Source organism: Malaya genurostris, chromosome 2 (assembly GCF_030247185.1).
Source record: "Malaya genurostris strain Urasoe2022 chromosome 2, Malgen_1.1, whole genome shotgun sequence".
Lineage (NCBI taxonomy): Eukaryota > Metazoa > Arthropoda > Insecta > Diptera > Culicidae > Malaya > Malaya genurostris.
The window spans coordinates 287,997,038-288,017,758 of record NC_080571.1 but is presented as its reverse complement, the minus strand read 5'-3'; the positions used below and the strand labels follow the sequence as shown (position 1 = coordinate 288,017,758).

The 20,721-nt window shown below is 35.8% G+C and overlaps 1 protein-coding gene across 2 annotated transcripts in view; it reads right to left on the bottom strand.

Moving 5' to 3' along the window:
- Positions 1-20,721, bottom strand: part of LOC131430459 (putative inorganic phosphate cotransporter) — a 68,684-nt gene that overhangs the window by 837 nt on the left and 47,126 nt on the right. For both annotated transcript variants that reach the window (XM_058595471.1, XM_058595472.1), the window contains exons 2-4: positions 803-1,431; positions 351-735; positions 45-283 (exon numbers count right to left, since the gene is read on the bottom strand). In XM_058595471.1, coding sequence (XP_058451454.1) covers positions 45-283; positions 351-735; positions 803-1,431 — 1,253 coding nt within the window. The remainder of the gene's footprint in view (positions 1-44; positions 284-350; positions 736-802; positions 1,432-20,721) is intronic.

Genomic DNA, 20,721 nt, shown 5'->3' with positions numbered 1-20,721 from the left:
CACTTCATTAGTGGGTTGGATTCATTAGCGGGAGGAGGACTTACATTCGGAGTCATGATGCCAACGACGTACGGAGCGATGATTCCCGTAATGGCACCAATACCGTTGGTAACAGCCATCAAACTTCCCGCATAGTTGGGACTCAGATCCAGTGGGTTGACCTTCATTCCCGGATAGAAGGTACCCATGAAACCCATCGCTAGGGTGAACAGTGCGACCACCAGAGCACGATCACAACCGGCATACGAAGCACCCACGATGAAGAAAGCCGGTCCAGCGGATGCTGTAAAAATGAAAACACGATCATCGGTAATCGTTTCGGAACGCAACCGATCCGACCTGGTACTTACCGATTGTCGTGAATAGCTTCCTGCCAAAAGTGATCGACATCCTTCCGGAGGAGATCAACCAATCGCTCAGCACTCCAGTCGTCAGAGATACGATCCACATCAACAGATAGGGTAGTGAGGAAAACAGACCGTTATTCTTGATCGAGAACCTCAGAACGTCACTCATGTACTTGGGAAGATCCGTCACCATGATGAAAAAGCCCCAATCGTGACCGATCTGGGCACAAACCAATGCCATCAGCGGCACACTGGTCAGAATGTAACGCCACGGTGTCGGTGGAAGTGTTTTGTCCCGGGACAGTGTTCCCATTTCCTGCTGGAGGTATTCCTTCTCTTTGTCACTGATGAATGGGTGAGATTCTGGGTCACTGTAGCAGAGGAGCGTCTGTAAAATTAACACAAAAATTAGATTAAAAGACACTCCATTGGTCTTACAGACGGCTTATGCTTACGAATAAAATGAACCACAAGACTCCCATTCCACCGAAGAAGTAGAACACGGACGACCATCCATCGAAGTTGTGTAGCAAAAGGCCGGATATTAGATTTCCCAGAATCGTACCCATCTGCCCACCACCGAACACCAGCGATCCCAGCTTGCTCCGTTCTTTCAGCGGTATCCACGCGGCCAGCAAGGCACTCAACGCCGGAAATGTGGTTCCCTCGCCGAGACCCATCAACACCCGGATCACAATCAGTGCCGTCGATCCTCCCAAGTTGACGGCCCAAGGTGTGATCAAGGTGAACACAGCCGTCGACAGAATGCCCAAACTGAGTGTCCACTTTCCGCCAAACCTTTCCGCCAGTATACCACCCGGCAGATGGGTGATCACGTAACCCCAGTAGAACGATGACAGAATGATACCCTGCAGTTCCTGATCCCAGTTGAATTGTCCTCCGCTGATTTCGCTGGTCCCCAAACCGTCTTCAGCCGGGCAGACACCTTCTTCCAGTTCGGCGCTGGTAGTCTTGTTGACCATCTCGGTGATGGCGATCGACAGGCTGATCCGCATCGTGTAGGCATTGAGGATTGCCAGAAAGCCGAAGATCGCCAGGACCACCCGCTGCGGAATGATGAAAACTGCGGGAAGAAAAGGGAAAGATATTTTCACTCTCTCATGTTGTTCGGAATCGTAATCATTTTTGGTTCCTTCATTTCGAGCGTGGATTGAAATAAAACTATGTGTTGCCTAATCTTCATTTTTTATGTTGCTTTTATTGTTTGCTAGAGACAGTGTAAATTTTATGGAAAAATATCGAGTTGTTACTGAGACATGGTTGCTAAAAAAGGAACAAGATATTTTCGCAGAGGCCTCAGGAGTTACCTCTGGTACAAACAATATATATTTTGCCTTTCTCTATAGAAAGCAAATAGAATGGCCAGAAAACAAGCTTTTTGTTTCGCCCCTTTAAGTTATGGTATAAAATTTTCAGCACACTTTATCCTATAATTCCGGGACCGGAAATCGGATCCTAACAAAATTCAGAAACATTGTATAGGACCACAAGACCTTTTATTTGAAGCAAAGTTTGTGAAAATCGATTCAGCCATATCCGAAAAAAGTTAGAGCAACAAAACACACATACGCACATACAGACATTTTGATTGCTCGACGAACTGAGTCGAATGATATATGACAGTTTGTCCTCCGGGCCTCGGTTCAAAAATCGGTTTTCACAGTGACTGCATAACCTTTCTATATGAGAAAGGCAAAACCCATTTTTTATTTTGATAAAATTCGGAAATCAATTATATCATAAAACAAATTTTTGATTGTTTACATCATTCCATATGACTGTCTATTTTAACTGGTAATATAATATTTTTTACACTCTTGGTAAAAATAGAAAAAAAACTTTTTTCATCCACCTAGTGGTGTAATGATGCCTTTCTCATATTACTTATATTTTCCAAATATCACTAGAAGATTCTGTGAAGAATTTCTTTTTTCAATCTTGAATAAGATAAGAAACTTTCTTTGGGTATAAACTAATATAACCTTTTCTATTTGTTATGTCAAGTTAATAAGAATTTTTCTTTATTTTACATCGTCGTACTAAATGATTAACACACACTTTACCCCATGGGACTACAAGAACTTTTATTTGAGGCTGTTTGTGGAAATCGATCAAATCATCTCTGAGAAAATTTAGTGAGTACTTCTGGAACCGGGAACTTGGAACCAGTATAGCCGAAGTCTGTTAGTTTAGTAAGTAAACTACAAATTGAATCAGTTTCAAGCCAAATCTAAAAGAATTTTACCCTTTCTTGCATCGTAGCTCTAAATGACTGTGTGCAAATTTAAGCACACTTTACCCTATGAAAGCATGATGAACCTCAAAAGGAACCTATGGGCCTACGATATTTTTAATTTTATGAGTGACATTATTTGACACAAACTCGCATGTTTTTCACCTGAAAATATAAATTTTAATGTGGCAACCTTGCACGCTATACGAAATTGAACAAAGCATGCTGCGAACGGAGCAACGCGGAACACACCCACGTGTACCAGTTTTACATCGTCATTTTGAATGACGATTTGAATGTTTTGACACTCATCGCCCTATAATTTCGGAACCGGAAGTCGGATCTAGATGAAATTACACAGTTTATTTAAAGACAATGAGAGCTTTAATTTGAGTCATGATTCGTGAAAATCGGCTTTACCGTTGCTTAGAAATCGAAATGAGTTCCGGTTTTGGAGCTTTTCTTACTATTATATGTACTTTCAGAAGCGGAAACCGGAAACTAGTAGTCCCAAAGTAGTTTAATATATTTACTAACTAACAAGATCTGCCAACTAGATGAATTTAGCAGTAAGTTTCATAAAAATGTACACCGCGTTTCGCCATCGCTTCTGCAAAACCTTTTTTAGTCCACATAGTGGTGTAATGATTCTTGAGAAAATAACCGAAATTGGTTTTTTTGGCCGTCTTCTGACAAAAACTATCAATTGGAGGAGATTTGAGGTCGATATAGAAATTTTTTAAGTTTTTTTTGTCCTTTCCAGTGATGGTATAAAATTTTTAACACACTTTACCCTATATCCGGATGTTAGATCCGGAAAAAAATCAGTGATTCAGTATTGGACCACAGGTTCTTTTATTTGAACCTAAATTTGTGAAAATCGGTTCAGCCATCTCCGATAAAATTTAATGCAAAAAAAACGTTACATACACACACAGACATTTTGCGTACTCAACGAACTGAGTCGAATGGTATATGACACTCGACCCTTAGGGCCTCGGTTTTCACAGTGATTGCATAACATTTCTATATGAGAAAGGCAAAAATACTCATAAAATTGAACATTTTCACTAATCCCACTGTAATACCGGAACCGGAAGTCAAATCTGGATCAACTTCTCGGAGACATTTTAAAGAATTTTAAGATCTTTTATTCGCTTCTTAGTTTGCGAAAATTGGTTGGGAAATTTCCGAGAAAATTGAGTGCACATTTTTCAATAAATTTGCACATGTTTCCTTGTAATTCCGGAATCAAAAGTCGGATCCAGAAGAAATTCAAGAAAATTGTATGAGGTCATAAGACCTTTCATTAGAAGCTAAGTTTGTGAAAATCGGTTCAGCCCTCTCTGAGAAAATTGAGTGACATTATTTGTCACACACACATGCATACATACATACATACATTCATACATACACACACATACACACAGACAGACATTTTGTGATCTCGACGAACTAAGTCGAATGGTGTATGAGACTTGGCCCTCCAGGCCTCGGTAGTAAAGTCGATTTTCACAGCGATTACACAGCCTTCCTATATGAGAAAGGCAAAAAGGACAGAAAATCCGTTTTTTTTAAATCAGGTATATTTTTGAAAATGTTTGATATATTCTTTTGTAATTATTTTCAATCAGATTTTATGAAAGTTAGAAAAACTTAAAATTTCAAACTTATTAGAATTTACATGGTACTGCGGTTTAAAAAAGAATTCACTGGAAACTTTTCTGATTTACGGATATTTCAAGTTTAATAAAATTTAAAGCTAGTAAAACATTTTTTTAATCCACTTGTTTTAAGAAGATTGCTTACTTTTTTGCTTACTATTTCTGCATCATGCCTTAGAGTGCAGCTGTCTTCTTTTATTTTATTTTAGCTACAACATAGAATTAATACAATAAATCGAAAATGTTGTTGAAAGTTTCTTTCTACTGTGTATGCTTTTTTCATATAGGCCCTTATTATCGGTATCACTTCACGGTGAAAATCAAGTTAGGTGAATGTAGGCTTCTATCACAAAAGTCTATTCAGAGAAAAATGGAATTACTAACATGAGCTTGTTGTTATTATGAATATCAAATCACCAAAATTTTATTGGAAAAAATGATTTTTTGATTACTTCACTGCGCGTGATACTGGTAATAAGTAAAATCAAGTGAGAACGGTAATAAGGGTCATCCCCAACAGTTACCCAAAACATTTCTGAAGCCACCCAATCACCAACCATTTATGAGATATACGCGTTCGACAATTCCCATGGAAACTTCTCAAAAGAAGTCAAAATAGTGAACAGGAAGCAAATTATTCTTAATAGTCATGAATTATGCCTACACGGAAAGAAATCCATTATCATTGATATGGTTAAAAATCATGAAACAAATCGTCTTTCGAACGGAGCCTCGGAGATCCATAGTGTTATATACCATTCGACTCAGCTAGACTAGATCGCAGAATGCCTGCGTGTGCCCCTTTTAACGATTTTTTACCGCTCCAATTTTTCGGAGATGTCTGAAACGAGTTCAACAAGCTCGTTTGAAAGCTACTTGTGGGTTGTAAATCAAATTCGCAGATTAAGTGACTGCCACTTCCGGTTCCGGAGATCAAATGATACAAGTGCCGTAACCAACAAAACGCACTTATATTCTTACCGCTTAATTTTTTCGAGATAGCAAATCCGATTTTAATAAATTTAAGCTTGTTTAAAAGCTTTCATTGAATTTTTGATTAAGTTCAAATACCAAAATGCGGTTCCGGAGAGGTAATGGTTCTCAGTTATGATTTCATACTACCCTAGAACAGGACCTGACAACTCGTAATCCATTTTCTGAGTCAGTTTAGGACCAGCTCATGATTGGTTGAAAATGACATAAGCAAGTACCAGTTATCAGGGCTTGTATTGTGAATCCTCAAACGAACGAAGCAACAAAAAAACATCTGCTGCGAACACTTTGCTTGACATAGCTGAATGAGAGACCTATATTAGAGAGAAACTGCATGCGTGAAAGTATATGCTACTGAGCAGATCAATTCCCTTGCCTCTAGTAAATTGCCTGTGCTCTCAGTCTCAGTTAACACATGAACTAAGCAATCCATGGCAATGTAATGAAATGTAGGATTCGCTCTCGTTAGTATTGTATGAGAAAGAAGGCCTTGCTTCACGGAGTGCTACATGACGCGAAGCAAAGCCAAATAGGCAATGTTTACGGTGTTTTCACAGTGTAGGTTTACAGAAATCATTTTTGAACATAATGTTCGCATTCTAAGACCAAATTTGATAACATTTCAAACATACTTCAAACATTTTATAGCAGAAATTTTGCATTTGAGCCCATTTTCAAAACAATTAATTTGTTTCTTGGGAGTTTACACTGTGTACATATCCTAGAAACATCAAAAGCAATGTTCTTTAAATTAATATTCATCGGAACTAAAAGTTATGAATCTAGTTTCTTCATAGGCATCTTCAATATGAGAACCATTCATCAAATGCTAACCTCGTGAAGCAAAGGGTCAGATAGCGGGCATATTCATGAACTAATGAACGAACGAAGGAGCTTTCCTTGCTTGGGTTGCGCTGTGAATTCTACCTGACATACCTAAGACAAGGCCTGACAACTGGGGGGGCTGCTTTTGTTTCAGAATGGACCAGTTTCTGATTGGCTGATTCTGATGTTGCTACCCGTACATTATGAGAAGAAAAAACTTTTGCAGGGTACGCGAGCAATGATTCCAAGTATAAAGAAAATCAGAAATGAGTTTTTTTAAATGTATAATTTTAGCTCACCAATGAAAATGAAAACGTTTCACTTTTTTTCAATCTCATTTGTAATAAATGTATATAGTGACAGCACTGTGTAATTAAAATCAGCATCAAGCCGTTTTTCTTTTTAGTGAATTAAAGTGTAACCAAAAAAGATTTGTAAAATTAGTGTAAACTCGAAAGTGTGTCTAGTTTTACGACAAGAATGAACTGTTGTGTTCCACACTGTGGTCGCACTAAACATTTCTATCCAAACTTGACTTTTTCCGGTTTCCAAAAGATCCGATAATACGTCAACAATGGATTCGATTTTGCGTTCAACATGAAATATTTCGTGTTTTGTCGTCAAAGCTCAAGCGTTATTAAGCGTTATTATATAATAAAAAAAATGCATTCACCAAAACATTTCTCATGTTTATTTCAAATCAAAAATCGAGTCTAAAAATCTAAATCAAATAAAAAATTTTTCTCAGCATAAAGTTATTAAAAACGCTGTAAATATGGCTGCACTGTAGCCGATACGTTGGTATTTATTCCACAGGGCGAAAATGACGAGAAGGATGATTCAGAAGGAAGAATAAGAACCCAGTTGTCAGGTCTTGTCTTAGTGACATACGAATGTGTGTGAATAGCACAGATGGTGAAACCCTTTTGTTAATATTCGTTGCTTCAATTTGCAAGCTCTGCCAGTTATAGAAATTTAAATTACTGCAGGGTGGTGTAAAAATTATTGGAAACATCGTTGATAATAATGTAGTTGGATATTGAATATTTTAGTTTCTGATGCATCATCTTTTTAAAATTATTAATTTCAATTGGATTTAAGTTCAATTCGTTTTTAGTTCCTGTCAACGTGGGAAGTATATGAATACATTTAACAATCACTGCACAGTGCACAGTGGTTCAAAAGCGCAATTACACGCTCTTAATTGATAACTTATTGAAAACGTGGTTTTCGAGGTATAGTATCTTCAGCAAAGTTGCTCAGAATGACAAACGCTATCTTTTGGCAAGTTTTATTTATGAAATTGATCCCCCTAAAAGTGAGATAAAAATTTTATTTTAGCTCAGAGCCAACATAGAGGCTAAGCTACTTCGACAAAGTTGTGCATAAAGCTATTTAAAACAAGTTTGCTGAAGGTTTTATTCCCGTAACTTGAGTATAATTCATGATATAATGTATTTTCTGAAAAAGGTGTCCAAAAACCAGTTTTTGTATGAAAACATAGATATATTTTCAATTTATATGAGTTTTTCATGTTATACAAAGTTTTTCATCTTTAAAAACTACACAACTATCTCAAACATACTATACTGCTATCATTTCAGTTAAATGAAATAGATCAATTTTTCATTTTTTCTAAATCAAATTCTAACTTGTCTATTATTAAAAGGCGCAGGAAGGTGCAGATGAGATTACTTACATATTAAACTACTTCAAAAGAGCTTTCATACCATGGTTGAGTTATTCGTCTGCGATCGTCTGCAGGCGAGATGTGTTCTTTGCAAATATCCTTGTCCTTGACATTTGCAATAATAATGTTCATTGTATATCAGATCAGATTTCAGTATATATTCGTTACCATGGAATTTCAAACAATAAATTTTTTTTTGGACATTGAGGTCTACAAATAGAAAAGCTTAGTAATAATTACAGACGTTTTTTGAAAGTGAGATAAGAAGCCACGACTTTGAAAAAAGGCAATCATCATGTCGAATTACGTTATGTCATTTTTTGGTAACTTTTTTTCTATAGAAAAGCTCTGCGGATAAATATCCTCTATTCGTCAATTGAAGTGGAGATCGGTAAACGCTTGCTATATCGTTCTGTTGACAATGATTAAGAAGTTTCTTTCATACAGATTTCGAGAGTATTATACACGCGAGCAATCCAGATCACTTACGAATCGGGATCCCACGAATTGGTAATTAGTTTCATCGGATCCTTTGGTTACAAATATTCGTGAATGGCCAAAACAGTCCAAAAAAATCTGTCTAACGATGCTAAAAGTCTTTTAACTGGTTAAGAACATTATCAGCTATCATAAAATAAATACAAATAATTAAAAAATTAGTTTTGATAATACTTTTTTCTACCAGAAGATGACATAACTTAATTCGATTTCATGATGGCTTTTTAAAAAGTCGTGACAAAACAGTTACTAAACTATTCAATTTTTAGACTTCAATGATAATAAAAAAAAACATATTTTGTGGCAGGTACCATAGTAATGAATATATACTGAAATCTGATCTGATATACAATGAACCTTATCATTGCAAATGTCAAGGACAAAGATATTTGAAAAGAACATATCTCGCCTGCAGACGATCGCAGACGAATAACTCAACCATGGTATGAAAGCTCTTTTAAAGTAGTTTAATATGTAAGTAATCTCATCTGCACCTTCCTGTGCCTTTTGATAATAGACAAGTTAGAATTTGATTTAGAAAAAATGAAAAACTGATCTATTTCATTAAACTGAAATGATAGCAGTATAGTATGCTTGAGAAAGTTATGTAGTTTTTAAAAATGAAAAACTTTGTATAGCATTAAAAACTCATATAAATTGAAAATATCTATGTTTTCTTACAAAAACTGGTTTTTGGACACCCTTTTCAGAAAATACATTATATCATGAATTACACTCAAGTTACGGGAATAAAACCTTCAGCAAACTTGTTTGAAATAACTTTTTGCACGACTTTGTCGAAGTAACTCAACCACTATGTTGGCCCTGAGCTAAAATAAAATTTTTATCTCACTTCTAGGCGGATTATTCACATAAATAAAATTTGCCAAAAGATGGCGTCTATCATTCTGAGCCACTTAACTGAAGATACTATACGTAAAAAACCACGATCCTATGAGTTATCAATTAAGAGCGTGAAATTGCGCTTTTGAACCACTGTGCAGTGGTCCAAAACGGGAAATTAGCGTGACAAAAATATTTTCACTATTAACTATTAGTTTTTTGTAGTTGGTGTCTTCACAAAAGTTGTTTGTAATCAAATGGCACTTCTTTTGATGAAAAAAGTTACTAGAGTGGTCCTCATTTAGATTTCTTAATTGAACTCAAAAATAATTTTGTTGTACAATAAAGTTGTAGAAAAATTTTATTCTCGGAAAAAGCACCTCTCTAGCTTTTCATTCGATCGAGTTACATTAATTTTCCCGAGTAAATTAGCGTTCCCACTTTTTTTACCCCCTTGGTATTCGGAGTGTTAATAGTGAAAATATTTATGTCTTAATAAAATAAGGAAGCTTAAAATCAGCGCGAGAATATGGATTATATTGGTTATACTTGAGCTAGTACCAGATATTTGGACACTTCTCTATGTTAGTATTTTTTCCCCAAATTACCAAACTTTAGTTTCAAAATCAACTTTAGTTGATGAAGTGGCAAAAATTAAAATATGTGTTTTTGAACATTTTGATCTAACTTCTTCAACTAAACGATTTATTTAAAAAATACAACTGATAAAAATGAATTCAAAGCTTTATTTTTAGCTGACATAACATATGTCTTAATGTTTTCAAATGATAAATAACCACACGTTAGACGAGAACTTTTTCGGATTATTTGGTAATTATTATTAATTAATTTTCAAAATTAACGGTTTCCGAGTTACAACGATTTGAAAAAGGCATTTTTTGTGAAATGCAAAAATACATACGCCCTTTTTAAAAATCAGTCGGATTGCCCTCTCCATCGGTTCAAAACTTATGGTTTGCCATAATAAAGCCATGTGCATAGTTTCATCCAAATTGGAAAAGGTCGATTCTGATTTTGTCACTTTTTCGTCTACTCATTCCTGGAATTGCTCAGGTCGAGGTACGAACATACGACCACTGACTGGTGCGGTCAGCTTCTTATGCGTTGAACCGCCAACCCAAATTTTCAGATTTTTTTCACTCACTCAATCTTCTGATCATCTAGAGATGTTCTATTCAATTTCAGTTGATTCCATCGAGGTATCGAGGAGGCTATCATTATCGAAAAAGTTGGAACACGTTTACATACTTATCCTATTTAATCCTTGATTGTACGCATTAAGTAACAATGGTTCACTATTGCTTTTTCCAGAACAATTTTTCAAGTACGACAAAGATAACGTTAATTCTCAAAGCAGCAGAAATGTTTGCCTGTCATCTCCACTACAAAATTCCTGTTAATGCAAACCAAACTGCTAATGGCCAAGGAATACTCAAGTATTATTACCCAATCGGAAAAATTTAACCCTTATGTAAATTTCAAATTATACATTTTTCTGGCAAATTATGAGATCTGGAGCGAATATAAATCTCGTATTTTGAGCTCAAGAAATTAATCAAGCAAAATTTTGATTTCTTTCACTTTTAAATAAAACTATATACACAACGAGTGTTCTGCATCGACCGAAACAAGTGGTAGCTGAATGGTATCATGGGTGAACCTAAGGGCCGGTTGAAGTAGAATTTCCAGCATAGTTACTACACGGAAAAGCCAGCGATCGCAAAACAACTAAAATATTAGTTGTTTTTCTGATTTTGATTGGTTAAAATTTGGTACAACTAATCGACTGTTGTTTTAACTAATCTGTCATTTTTGATTTATCGTGCTGGCAGCTTAGCAACGACACCCAACAAAAACACGCACCACAAACAAGTAATGAAACGTTTCAGTTGAGCAATGCCAAACAGCCTGAGCGAACAATGAAACGTTTCAATGAGGTGTCACTCGTGCAATTGAGCAAAGACAGAATCCCAGCAAAGTTACTTATATGCATTAAAGTAAGAAAATGTCTCAGTTGTTTCAACCATTTATTCAGTTATTTGAACTTAAGACGCCAATTGCAATAAATATTTTTTACTGTTAGCCTCTTCGGGGAGCAACTAATCGTTCACTGCTTGAACAACGAAATTTTACCCAATTAACTGCTTATATCTTTATCACTAAACTCACAAAGGATATAGAAATGCACCAAAAGATTACAATTCTCAAAAGGAAACTCATCAGAAAAATGGTCACAGGGAATTAGAAAATTTTCCCTTCACTTGCAGAATGGCTCTCTGGTAAACCTAATGCTACAGATACACTTTCAAGAAAATACAAATAGTACCACTTCACTTTAGCAGCAAATTTTTAGGCGTTAAGCGGTTTTAATAACATTGGCATGAACTGTCCTAGAATACATTACTCTCAGATGAAATTAAAACATTTATACTGTAGGAATATCTATTTAACACATGGAAAACTTGTTTTTCAATTAACTGTTATATTCTTCTGCATACTTTCACTTACATAAAACGACCACTTCGTAACTAACATAAATGACGTTCATTTACCATAGAAAATTTTCAATATGAAACGTTTCTGGTGAAATGAAGAAGTTCTTTGTTCTGCGTTTTGCTGTCTTCGTTCTCCGCCAAGTGACAGCATTTGAATACAACAATTTCGGTTACCTGAATGGTTATGGCAAAATCAACAGATATGTTGAAACAACCAGGGCGTGAAACAACACTTGCAATATTGTAATTTTGTGATCTGCGGGTTCTCCGTGTACACAAACAAAAATTATGAATTTTACACAGTCCGATGCAATTCATAAAACCTGAAAAATTATGATAGAGAATTCCATTCGTAACGACTAATTTTACTGGTTCAGGCTGTAATTTGCCCTCGGCTAGTAAGATCAACTGCATAAATTTATATGAACCCTTTACCTGCTTAGTAGATGTGTGTTTCTGTGGTTCAGTCGATTAACAAATGTACTTTGCGATCTATTAAGTCTCGGTTCAAACCGCGGCCGCGCTTACCGATTTTTGGTTTTGTATTTCATTGAATTTTAAGAATTATTTTTTGTCGTGAATACGACTTACTTTACTATGGGGTGCCTTTTCAAAATTAGCCATATGGAAGAATGGGCAGAACTTAATCGTGAATATCTCGACTTGTATTAGCGGTAGCAACATAATTCTTTCACCATTTCATCAAAAATATGATCAGGAATTGAGGATAATATTTTGAACAGTGTGAGATAACCACAAACAACTCAAAAATTAAGTTTCTCAAACTTTGAAAACAACGCGGAAAACTCTTTACTTTTGCTTGGCTTTTTCGCGCAAGGACGACGATTTTGAGGTAGTCAGGCACATATCTTCAACTGACTGCGTATAAAAGGGGAACCGTGGTCAAAAATCGATCATTTCTTCTTGTGCGTTGGACGGAAGCAGACATCGTGGGCAGCAGCTTCAAAGAGTGCACCTTCTGCGTGGTTAAAAACCTCAAACGCTCAGGTCGCAACTCTCATTTGGACTTCAGTCGTCAGGTGGAGCAGTCGTCAATGAAAGCAGACCTTTTGCGTGGTACCAAACCTTAAACGCTCATGGCGTGCTCTGGAGCAGTAGTCAATGAAAGCAAACCTTTTGCGTGGTATAAAGCCTCAAACGCTTAGGTCGTGCTTTCATTTGGACTTCCATCGTCAGATGGAGCAGTCGTCAATGAAAGCAGACCTTTTGCGTGGTACAAAACCTCAAACGCTCAGGCCGCACAGCCAGTTTCCCTTCGAAGAAGATCGATTACATCATCCTGTTGGTGGTCGTTTGTATACAACGGGAAATGGACAACAATGTGAAACATTATGCAAAATCAGTCTTTCTAATGGCTTTAAATGTTACCTAAAGGACTATAAAGATTGCTTCTTTGTAAATCAAAAATTAAAATTAGCAGTGCAGTGCAAATCTAAGATAATATGATCAGTTTTTTTTGCCATTTTCACAGTTCTAAATTCGCAACAGTGTTCAAAATCGTTTATATCCAATCAGTGTTTAATATCTTAGAAAATTATACAATTTGGCCTTTCACGCACGCCTTCATAAGAGGTTCTTTCCAAAACCACCAATATTTTATCATGAAGACTGTACTGGTTATTTTGTAATATTTGTGTCAGAATGTTTGATGTAACTAATCTGTACTGTGGTTTGGGTGTATCGTTTCAAATTCTAGTAGTGTAAAAGGGCAAAACTTGCACAATTAACACAATCGATCAACTAATTGATATTCGGAAGTATAAAGAAAGAGTGCCAGTTTTATTCGTATTCACGATATCCAGTTATGTCTCTGACATTACACACCTGTACTTTTTTTAAATTTCGACACATCGTGACCTATAGCAAATGAAACGCTTTATTAAATTAAAAATTTAACAACTGATCCCTGGATGCAGCCCTGTGCGCCCCCATGACGTGACGGCGACACTGAAATCGGCCGACTTCAATCTGAATCGAAACGCTTTCTAACAATTTTGTGATCGATTGCATTACTTGATAATCCCTTCGCTAATGCTGCGGCATTAGAAAACAATGCATAAGATTTTATATAACAGACAAAGAACTCGACAAAGCGTGACCGCAGAAGTCATCTATCAACAGCATTCGCAAACGCAAACGCAAAAGGCTACCGGAGCGCAACGTAGCGGCACGCGTTTACTGCGTTCTTTCGCGCGGCATTTCTCGCAAATTTGAATAATTTCCCATCACTCAGCCGCCGCTTGCATTTCGTAATTGCCGCGCGCATAAAAAAAACCCGGTTGCTATGATTTGTATACAAACACACTCGGCGGTGGCTTCGCCTAATGATCATTTGACAACATGTTCGTCAATTTGTTGGTTGTGGAGTAGCAGCACAAACAATGGAGCAAGATCAAATAATTACATTTCACGTTATCAGTTTTTCCAACAATTTTGCAGCGATATAAAATCCACCGCTTTCAAGCGGTTCAAGTTCAATGTTTTTTCAAGTGTTTAGGAAGTGTAATAACCTTCACAGCTGAGCGAGTTCTGCCTGCATGAGATTGTCGATTTTTGTGTTTGCTTCTTCCATTCTTTTGTTTTGTTTCGAAGCGTCAGATTAAGGTAGTATTCAGACTATTCCTTTGCTTCGCCGGTGGAACGTCACGATTGAATTAGTTTTGATGCTTCTTTAAAAATGTCAGGACTCTCGACGAACATACTTTAGGTTAGAACCGTGGTGAAATGAAAGAATTGTACATGAAAATGTACAACCGTTACCGTACCTGTACCATCATGGACGTTAAACGGATCGTATGAACGGATCTTTTAAACCATCCGCAGAGCTTCGATGGACTTCGCCAAGGTGCTAGCGATAATCAATCTCTCGGGGATCGTTGTTCGTCTTTGAGCGTCCCACATTTGCTATGCAACGAAATGATCAGATAATTTCGATGTCAAACAAATTTAAAATAATCACAGATCGTTTGTTAATTTTTTTTATGTGGATCTTTATTTTCTATATAGGGGTGCATATCAGAAACTCATGAAAAACTACACGTAGAAATGTGGTCAGGTTTTAAACACTTACAGCTCAGTCTATTTTGTATCAATTAATAATATTATTTCATCATTTGATAGGAAATATTTCTAATATTCGATTTGAATGTATCAAGCCACGTATTTTCAATTATTAATGATTAAAATTTTGATTAGTAGCGAGCAGTGTCTTATTTTGTCTGCTGAAAATCTTTGGCATACCGGATTTCTCTGCCATTGACGACGGTGTTGAAGAGCGATATATCAAAGAGAGAGCATCGCTCTGATTGGCATATTATCGCAAAACTGAAATGTAGAGGCGCTGCTTGTTTAGATATGATACTTTCAGCAAGAGCTGTCAATTCGGTAGAAAAATTTCTAATTACTCCACCTTTTCAACGATTTCTTATGAAAAAGGGGAAATTCATTTGAAAAATCATAGTAGAAGTAGAAGAAAAAGTTTTTACTTTGAGGTGGTAATGTTGATCTATGTTCATTGTGCGAAATCTACCGTTTATTCAGAATAGAGTATTAAACTTGGTTTGATACCATTTTTCAAATGCCTGGAAATAACAAATAAAGTATCCAAAATAAATAGTACTCGATCGCTATACTGGTTTCTGTTTAAAAAAAATGTTGATCCGGAAAAACCTAACCTTACCCAATTTCACACATTTCTGAAGATTTCCCATGTTTAATCGTAGTTTACACTAAAAATAATAGTAGTAATCACTTCGAAATCGATTTTCTTCTTCTCCGAGTGTACTTTTATTGTTGATATCTATTTGTACTAATGAATAAACGATAAAAACGTTGCAAATCATTACTGCCGATATGAAAATTTCCGGAAGAATCCTCCATTTCTTGGTTCCATTTTTCATTGGCAGGTGTCGCTACCGGTAAATCAGATGTTATCGCCTTTTTTTTTGACAACAAGTTTGAAAAGGAAAAAAAATTTTACTTGAATTTAGCTCATTTCCAGTTCCATGCAAAACCGAAAGTCGAATTCTTCTTGTATTATTTAGCTCGACTTTTTTGAAAGCTTTCTTTATCATCAGAAGTGACATTTTGCATCAGATGGTCACCTTCTTTACTACAGGTTCGCTTTTGAGAATAGACTAAACACAAATCTCTTGAAAATGTTCAATAATGCTGGGTGAGCCATTTAAAGTGGGAGCATCGGGCAATCCAATAACTTTTAACAGAATTGTCAGATCGACTAATGACATACCGCGTTGGAAGCGTCATTCCAAGACAATTTTACCATCGAATAGTACACACCAAAAGAACGTGGTGAAATTGTTCAGCATCACATTCAAAATAGCTTCCTAAATCATCATCATATCAGACGAGACACAGTTCACGATAAATGCATGCGTTAAAAAGCAAAATTGTCAGTTCTATGCCACTGAAAACTCTCAATTAATTGAGGAACAATCTCTATACGACCAAAATGGTCCCTATTTTTTCCAAAGCGATGGCGGAGCAACAAAAACTTGTTAATGGCGACCGTTATCGAGCCATGAAAAATGATTTTGTGGTACCCATTGCTGATGAAAATGGTTTGAATGGCTTCTGGGTTCAACAGGACGGTACAACATGCCATACAGCAAGACTCACATTCGATTTGTTACGACCATTTGTTCTCCTTAACTCAAAGACAACATACGACGTGAAATCGCCGCAATACCGACAGATATATTTGCCAAAACGATGAAAAACGCCGAAAAAAGGGCACATTTTGTACTTAGGGCCAAAGATGACCTTTCAAACGAAATCACTTTCAAAATATATCTGTAACATATCTTTTGAACTAAATTATAATCAAAATGAAAATGAATAAAAAAAATTTCTCCATATATTTTTTTCAGAAACAAGTGCTTCCACTTTTAATGGCCCACCCTGTAAACTACCCCTTAAATGTATCGATGTATCAGTTAAACACGAGTAACTAGTACTCAAACTTTTGAGTTACTTTTTATAAGCGTGTAGTGTTTAGTATACGTCTGTCTTTCTGAAGTATTAAAAGGGTAATCGGCAATTTTTACAATGAGTTGAATCAATCAACAGAGAAGTTCCCTTCAATTTTGTGTGCGGAATCAAATTTCTGGTGCCGAAACGTTCAGAATGTTGCAAAATGTCTTCGGTGATAATTGTATGTCGCGAGCAAATGACTTTGATCGGTACAAGTTGTTCAAAGGGGGTCGAGAACGCGTTGACTACGAACCACGTCCAGGACGGCCATCAACATCAACTGATGATGAACATGTCAATGAAATCACGAAATTGGTGCTCGATAATCGACGATTAATAGACCTTAGTAAAAACCATTTTGAAAATTCTTTTGGGCCTAACAAAAGTGAAAGCACGATTGGTTCCAAAATCACTCATTTTTTCGCCAAAAATTTAACCAATATCGTTCCGTAATCACCGTATTCGCCTAATTTAGCTCCGTGTAATTTCTAAATATCCAGCAAACGCAAACGATTGAGTTAATTGAAGACATCAAACGTGAATCGCTACGCGCATTGAAAGCTTTTCCGGAACACTTTGACTTTAACAACTGTATCTAGGATTGGAAAAAAACCGTCCGCACAAGTGTGGTGGGGCCGGGACGATTATTTAGCAAAGCCTTGGTATTACATTCCTGTAGTGGAATTAGACCTTCTGTTTCAACAGCCTTCGCAGCCGATTCAGAGTGTACAGAACTTGAATTCCATGACATTCGTTTATTCTTTCGGTCATAGAATAACTAACATTTTTATCAACCGCAACACCGTCTTTTACCAATATCACACACCAGTAGCAGACATCTGTAATTGTTGCTTCATAGCGTGTGCGAAATAGAACAAAGCACGCATCGTTTGTTTTGTGTTTTCTTCTTCTTTCGGTGTTGTACATATTGTCAATATTGAGCTTCAATTCAAATCAAGATTTGTGAAAATCGGCTCAAACATCGCAGAGAAACCGAAATGAGTTCAATTTTTGAAGGTTTTCTTCACCACTTTCGGTGCTTCCGAAACAGGAAAAGGGGTGGGCAGTAGTGCCGAATTAAGTTTTTATGCCCACAAACTAACAATCTCCGCAAACTAGAAGAATTTATCAGACAGTTTTATGGGATTTGCACCTGTTTTTCACCATCGTTCGTGAAAAAATACTAATGAAATTTGTATTTTTTCACTTATCACACTTTAGTTACGGAACCGAAAGTCGGATCCGGATAAAATGTTCTAGAGATTTTTAGGAAACTATAAGACCTTTCATTTAAATCTTAGTTTGTGAAAATCGGTAGAACCGTTTTAGAGAAAATTGAGTGCACACTTGTTCTCTAATTTTCACATATTACCATGTAACTCCGGAACTAGAGGTCGGATCCAAATAAAACTCAATAGCAGGCTATGACACCATCAGACCTTTTGTTTGAATCTAAGTTTGTGGAAATCGGTTCAGCCATCTCCGAGAAAAGTGAGTGCACATTTCTCCATTTTTCGTTTTTGTTCATATCACCCTTTGATTCGGCCCTCCGGGACTCGGTTAAAATGTCGGTTTTCACAGTGGTTGCATAGCCTTTCTATATGATTTATTTCCAGAACTATTGTTCAACAAAATATATTCAAACGTTTTGCATAATACAAAGCCTCATTCGAAGAACATTTTGTATTTTCCTCGTGGAAAAATATTGAAGAATATGTCAGTGCAGAGGTATTTGTGAGGATGCTTCATATTCAAATCATGATTTGCGGAGCATAGAAAGAGTAGATTATATTTTTTTTTTTTTATAAATAACTATTTATTGGAATATGAGTTAAAATTAAATTATTAAGATTTAAATTGGGTGTTCAGCCACAAGTGGTGACTTTTCAGCCCTGTTATATATATATATATATATATATATATATATATATATATATATATATATATATATATATATATATATATATATATATATATATATATATATATATATATATATATATATATATATATATATATATGATTTGGTTATTACCATGAAGACATCATTTGCTTCCGCAATTCTGAGATTTTTGTGTAGGGAAAATTCTAAACCTACTTGTATTGTGTAATGGGGAAAAGGAACTTATATACTAACTTAATAAGTTAGTTAGTTAGTTAGTTAGTCTGATTATTAGTTAATAACTAATACAGAGAGCGAATCGATTCAATTGAAGATTGCATCGATTTTTGTCGGAATTTGCTTATAATATTATGTGACATTACATCTAATGGTTCTATATTTGTGAGTCTGTGTAACTCATTTGTACTAAACCAGGGAGGACGCTTCAGAATCATTTTCAGAATTTTATTCTGAATCCTTTGAAGCGTTTTCTTCCTGGTGGAACAACAGCTTGACCAAATTGGTACCGCATAAAGCATGGCTGGTCTGAAAATTTGTTTATAAATTAACAATTTGTTTTTTAGACAGAGCTTAGAATTTCTGTTTATAAGAGGATATAAACATTTAATATATTTATTACACTTTGCCTGGATTCCTTCAATGTGATCCTTGAAAGTGAATTTTTTGTCATACGTTAAACCTAAGTATTTAGCTTGATCAGACCATGTCAATTCCAAGCCATTCAATTTGAGAATGTGATTATTGTTTGGTTTAAGAAAAGAAGCTCTTGGCTTGTGAGGAAAGATAATTAATTGCGTTTTTGCTGCATTTGGTTTAATTTTCCATTTTGACAGATAATCACTGAAAATATTTAAACTTCTTTGTAGGCGACTGCAGATCACTCTTAGATTTCTACCTGTGGCTAACAGACTTGTGTCGTCACCGAATAGCGATTTCTGACAACCAACGGGTAGATTTGGAAGATCAGAAGTGAAAATATTATACAAGATTGGAGCTACACTCGAACCCTGCGGAACACCGGCTCGTACGGGTAGCAATTCAGATTTACAATTCTGATAGCTAACCTGAAGAGTACGATCAGTTAAATAATTTTGAATCATTTTGATCAAATAAATAGGAAACTGGAAATCAGACATTTTTGCTATTAAACCTTTGTGCCAAACACTGTCGAATGCTTTTTCTATGTCTAGAAGAGCAACTCCAGTGGATAACCCAGAAGATTTATTTGATTTTATCATGTTCGTTACTCTGACAAGTTGATGAGTAGTTGAATGTTCATGACGAAATCCAAACTGCTCTGGTAAAAAAATTGAATTCTCATTTATATGAGTCATCATTCTTAACAAGATAATTTTTTCAAAAAGTTTACTGATTGAAGAAAGTAAGCTAATTGGGCGATAACTTGATGTTTCTGCTGGGTTTTTATCAGGTTTTAGGATAGGAATTACTTTAGCGTTTTTCCATCTTTTTGGGAAGTAAGCTAATGAAAAACACTTGTTGAAAATTTTAACCAGGAGTCTCAAGGCAACATCGGGAAGATTTTTAATAAGAATATTAAAAATTCCATCATTACCAGGAGCCTTCATGTTTTTGAGTTTCCTAATAATTGATTTAATTTCATCAAAATTCGTCTCAATAATGTCATCGTGTGATAACACTTGGGTTGAAATATGATCATACTTCAGTGAGACTTCATTTTCAATAGGACTCTCAACGTTCAAACGTTAAAATTGTGGACACTCTTGAACTGCTGAGCAAGTTTTTGAGCTTTTTCACCATTTGTAAGAAGTATTTGATTTCCTTCCTTGAGAGCAGGAATTGGTTTCTGAGGTTTCTTAAGAACCTTAGAAAGTTTCCAGAAAGGTTTAGAATATGGTTTAATTTGTTCAACTTCTTTAGCGAAATTTTCATTTCGCAAAAGAGTAAATCTATGTTTAATTTCTTTTTGTAAATCCTTAACTATGTTTTTCATAGCAGGATCACGAGAACGTTGATATTGTCGTCGACGAACATTCTTCAACCGAATGAGCAGTTGAAGATTGTCATCGATGATAGGAGAATTTAATTTAGTTTGAGCTTTGGGAACTGAAAGATTTCTAGCTTCGATAATATAATGATTCAAATTATCAATTGCTGTGTCGATGTCCGCAGAATTTTCTAAAATAGTTTCATGAT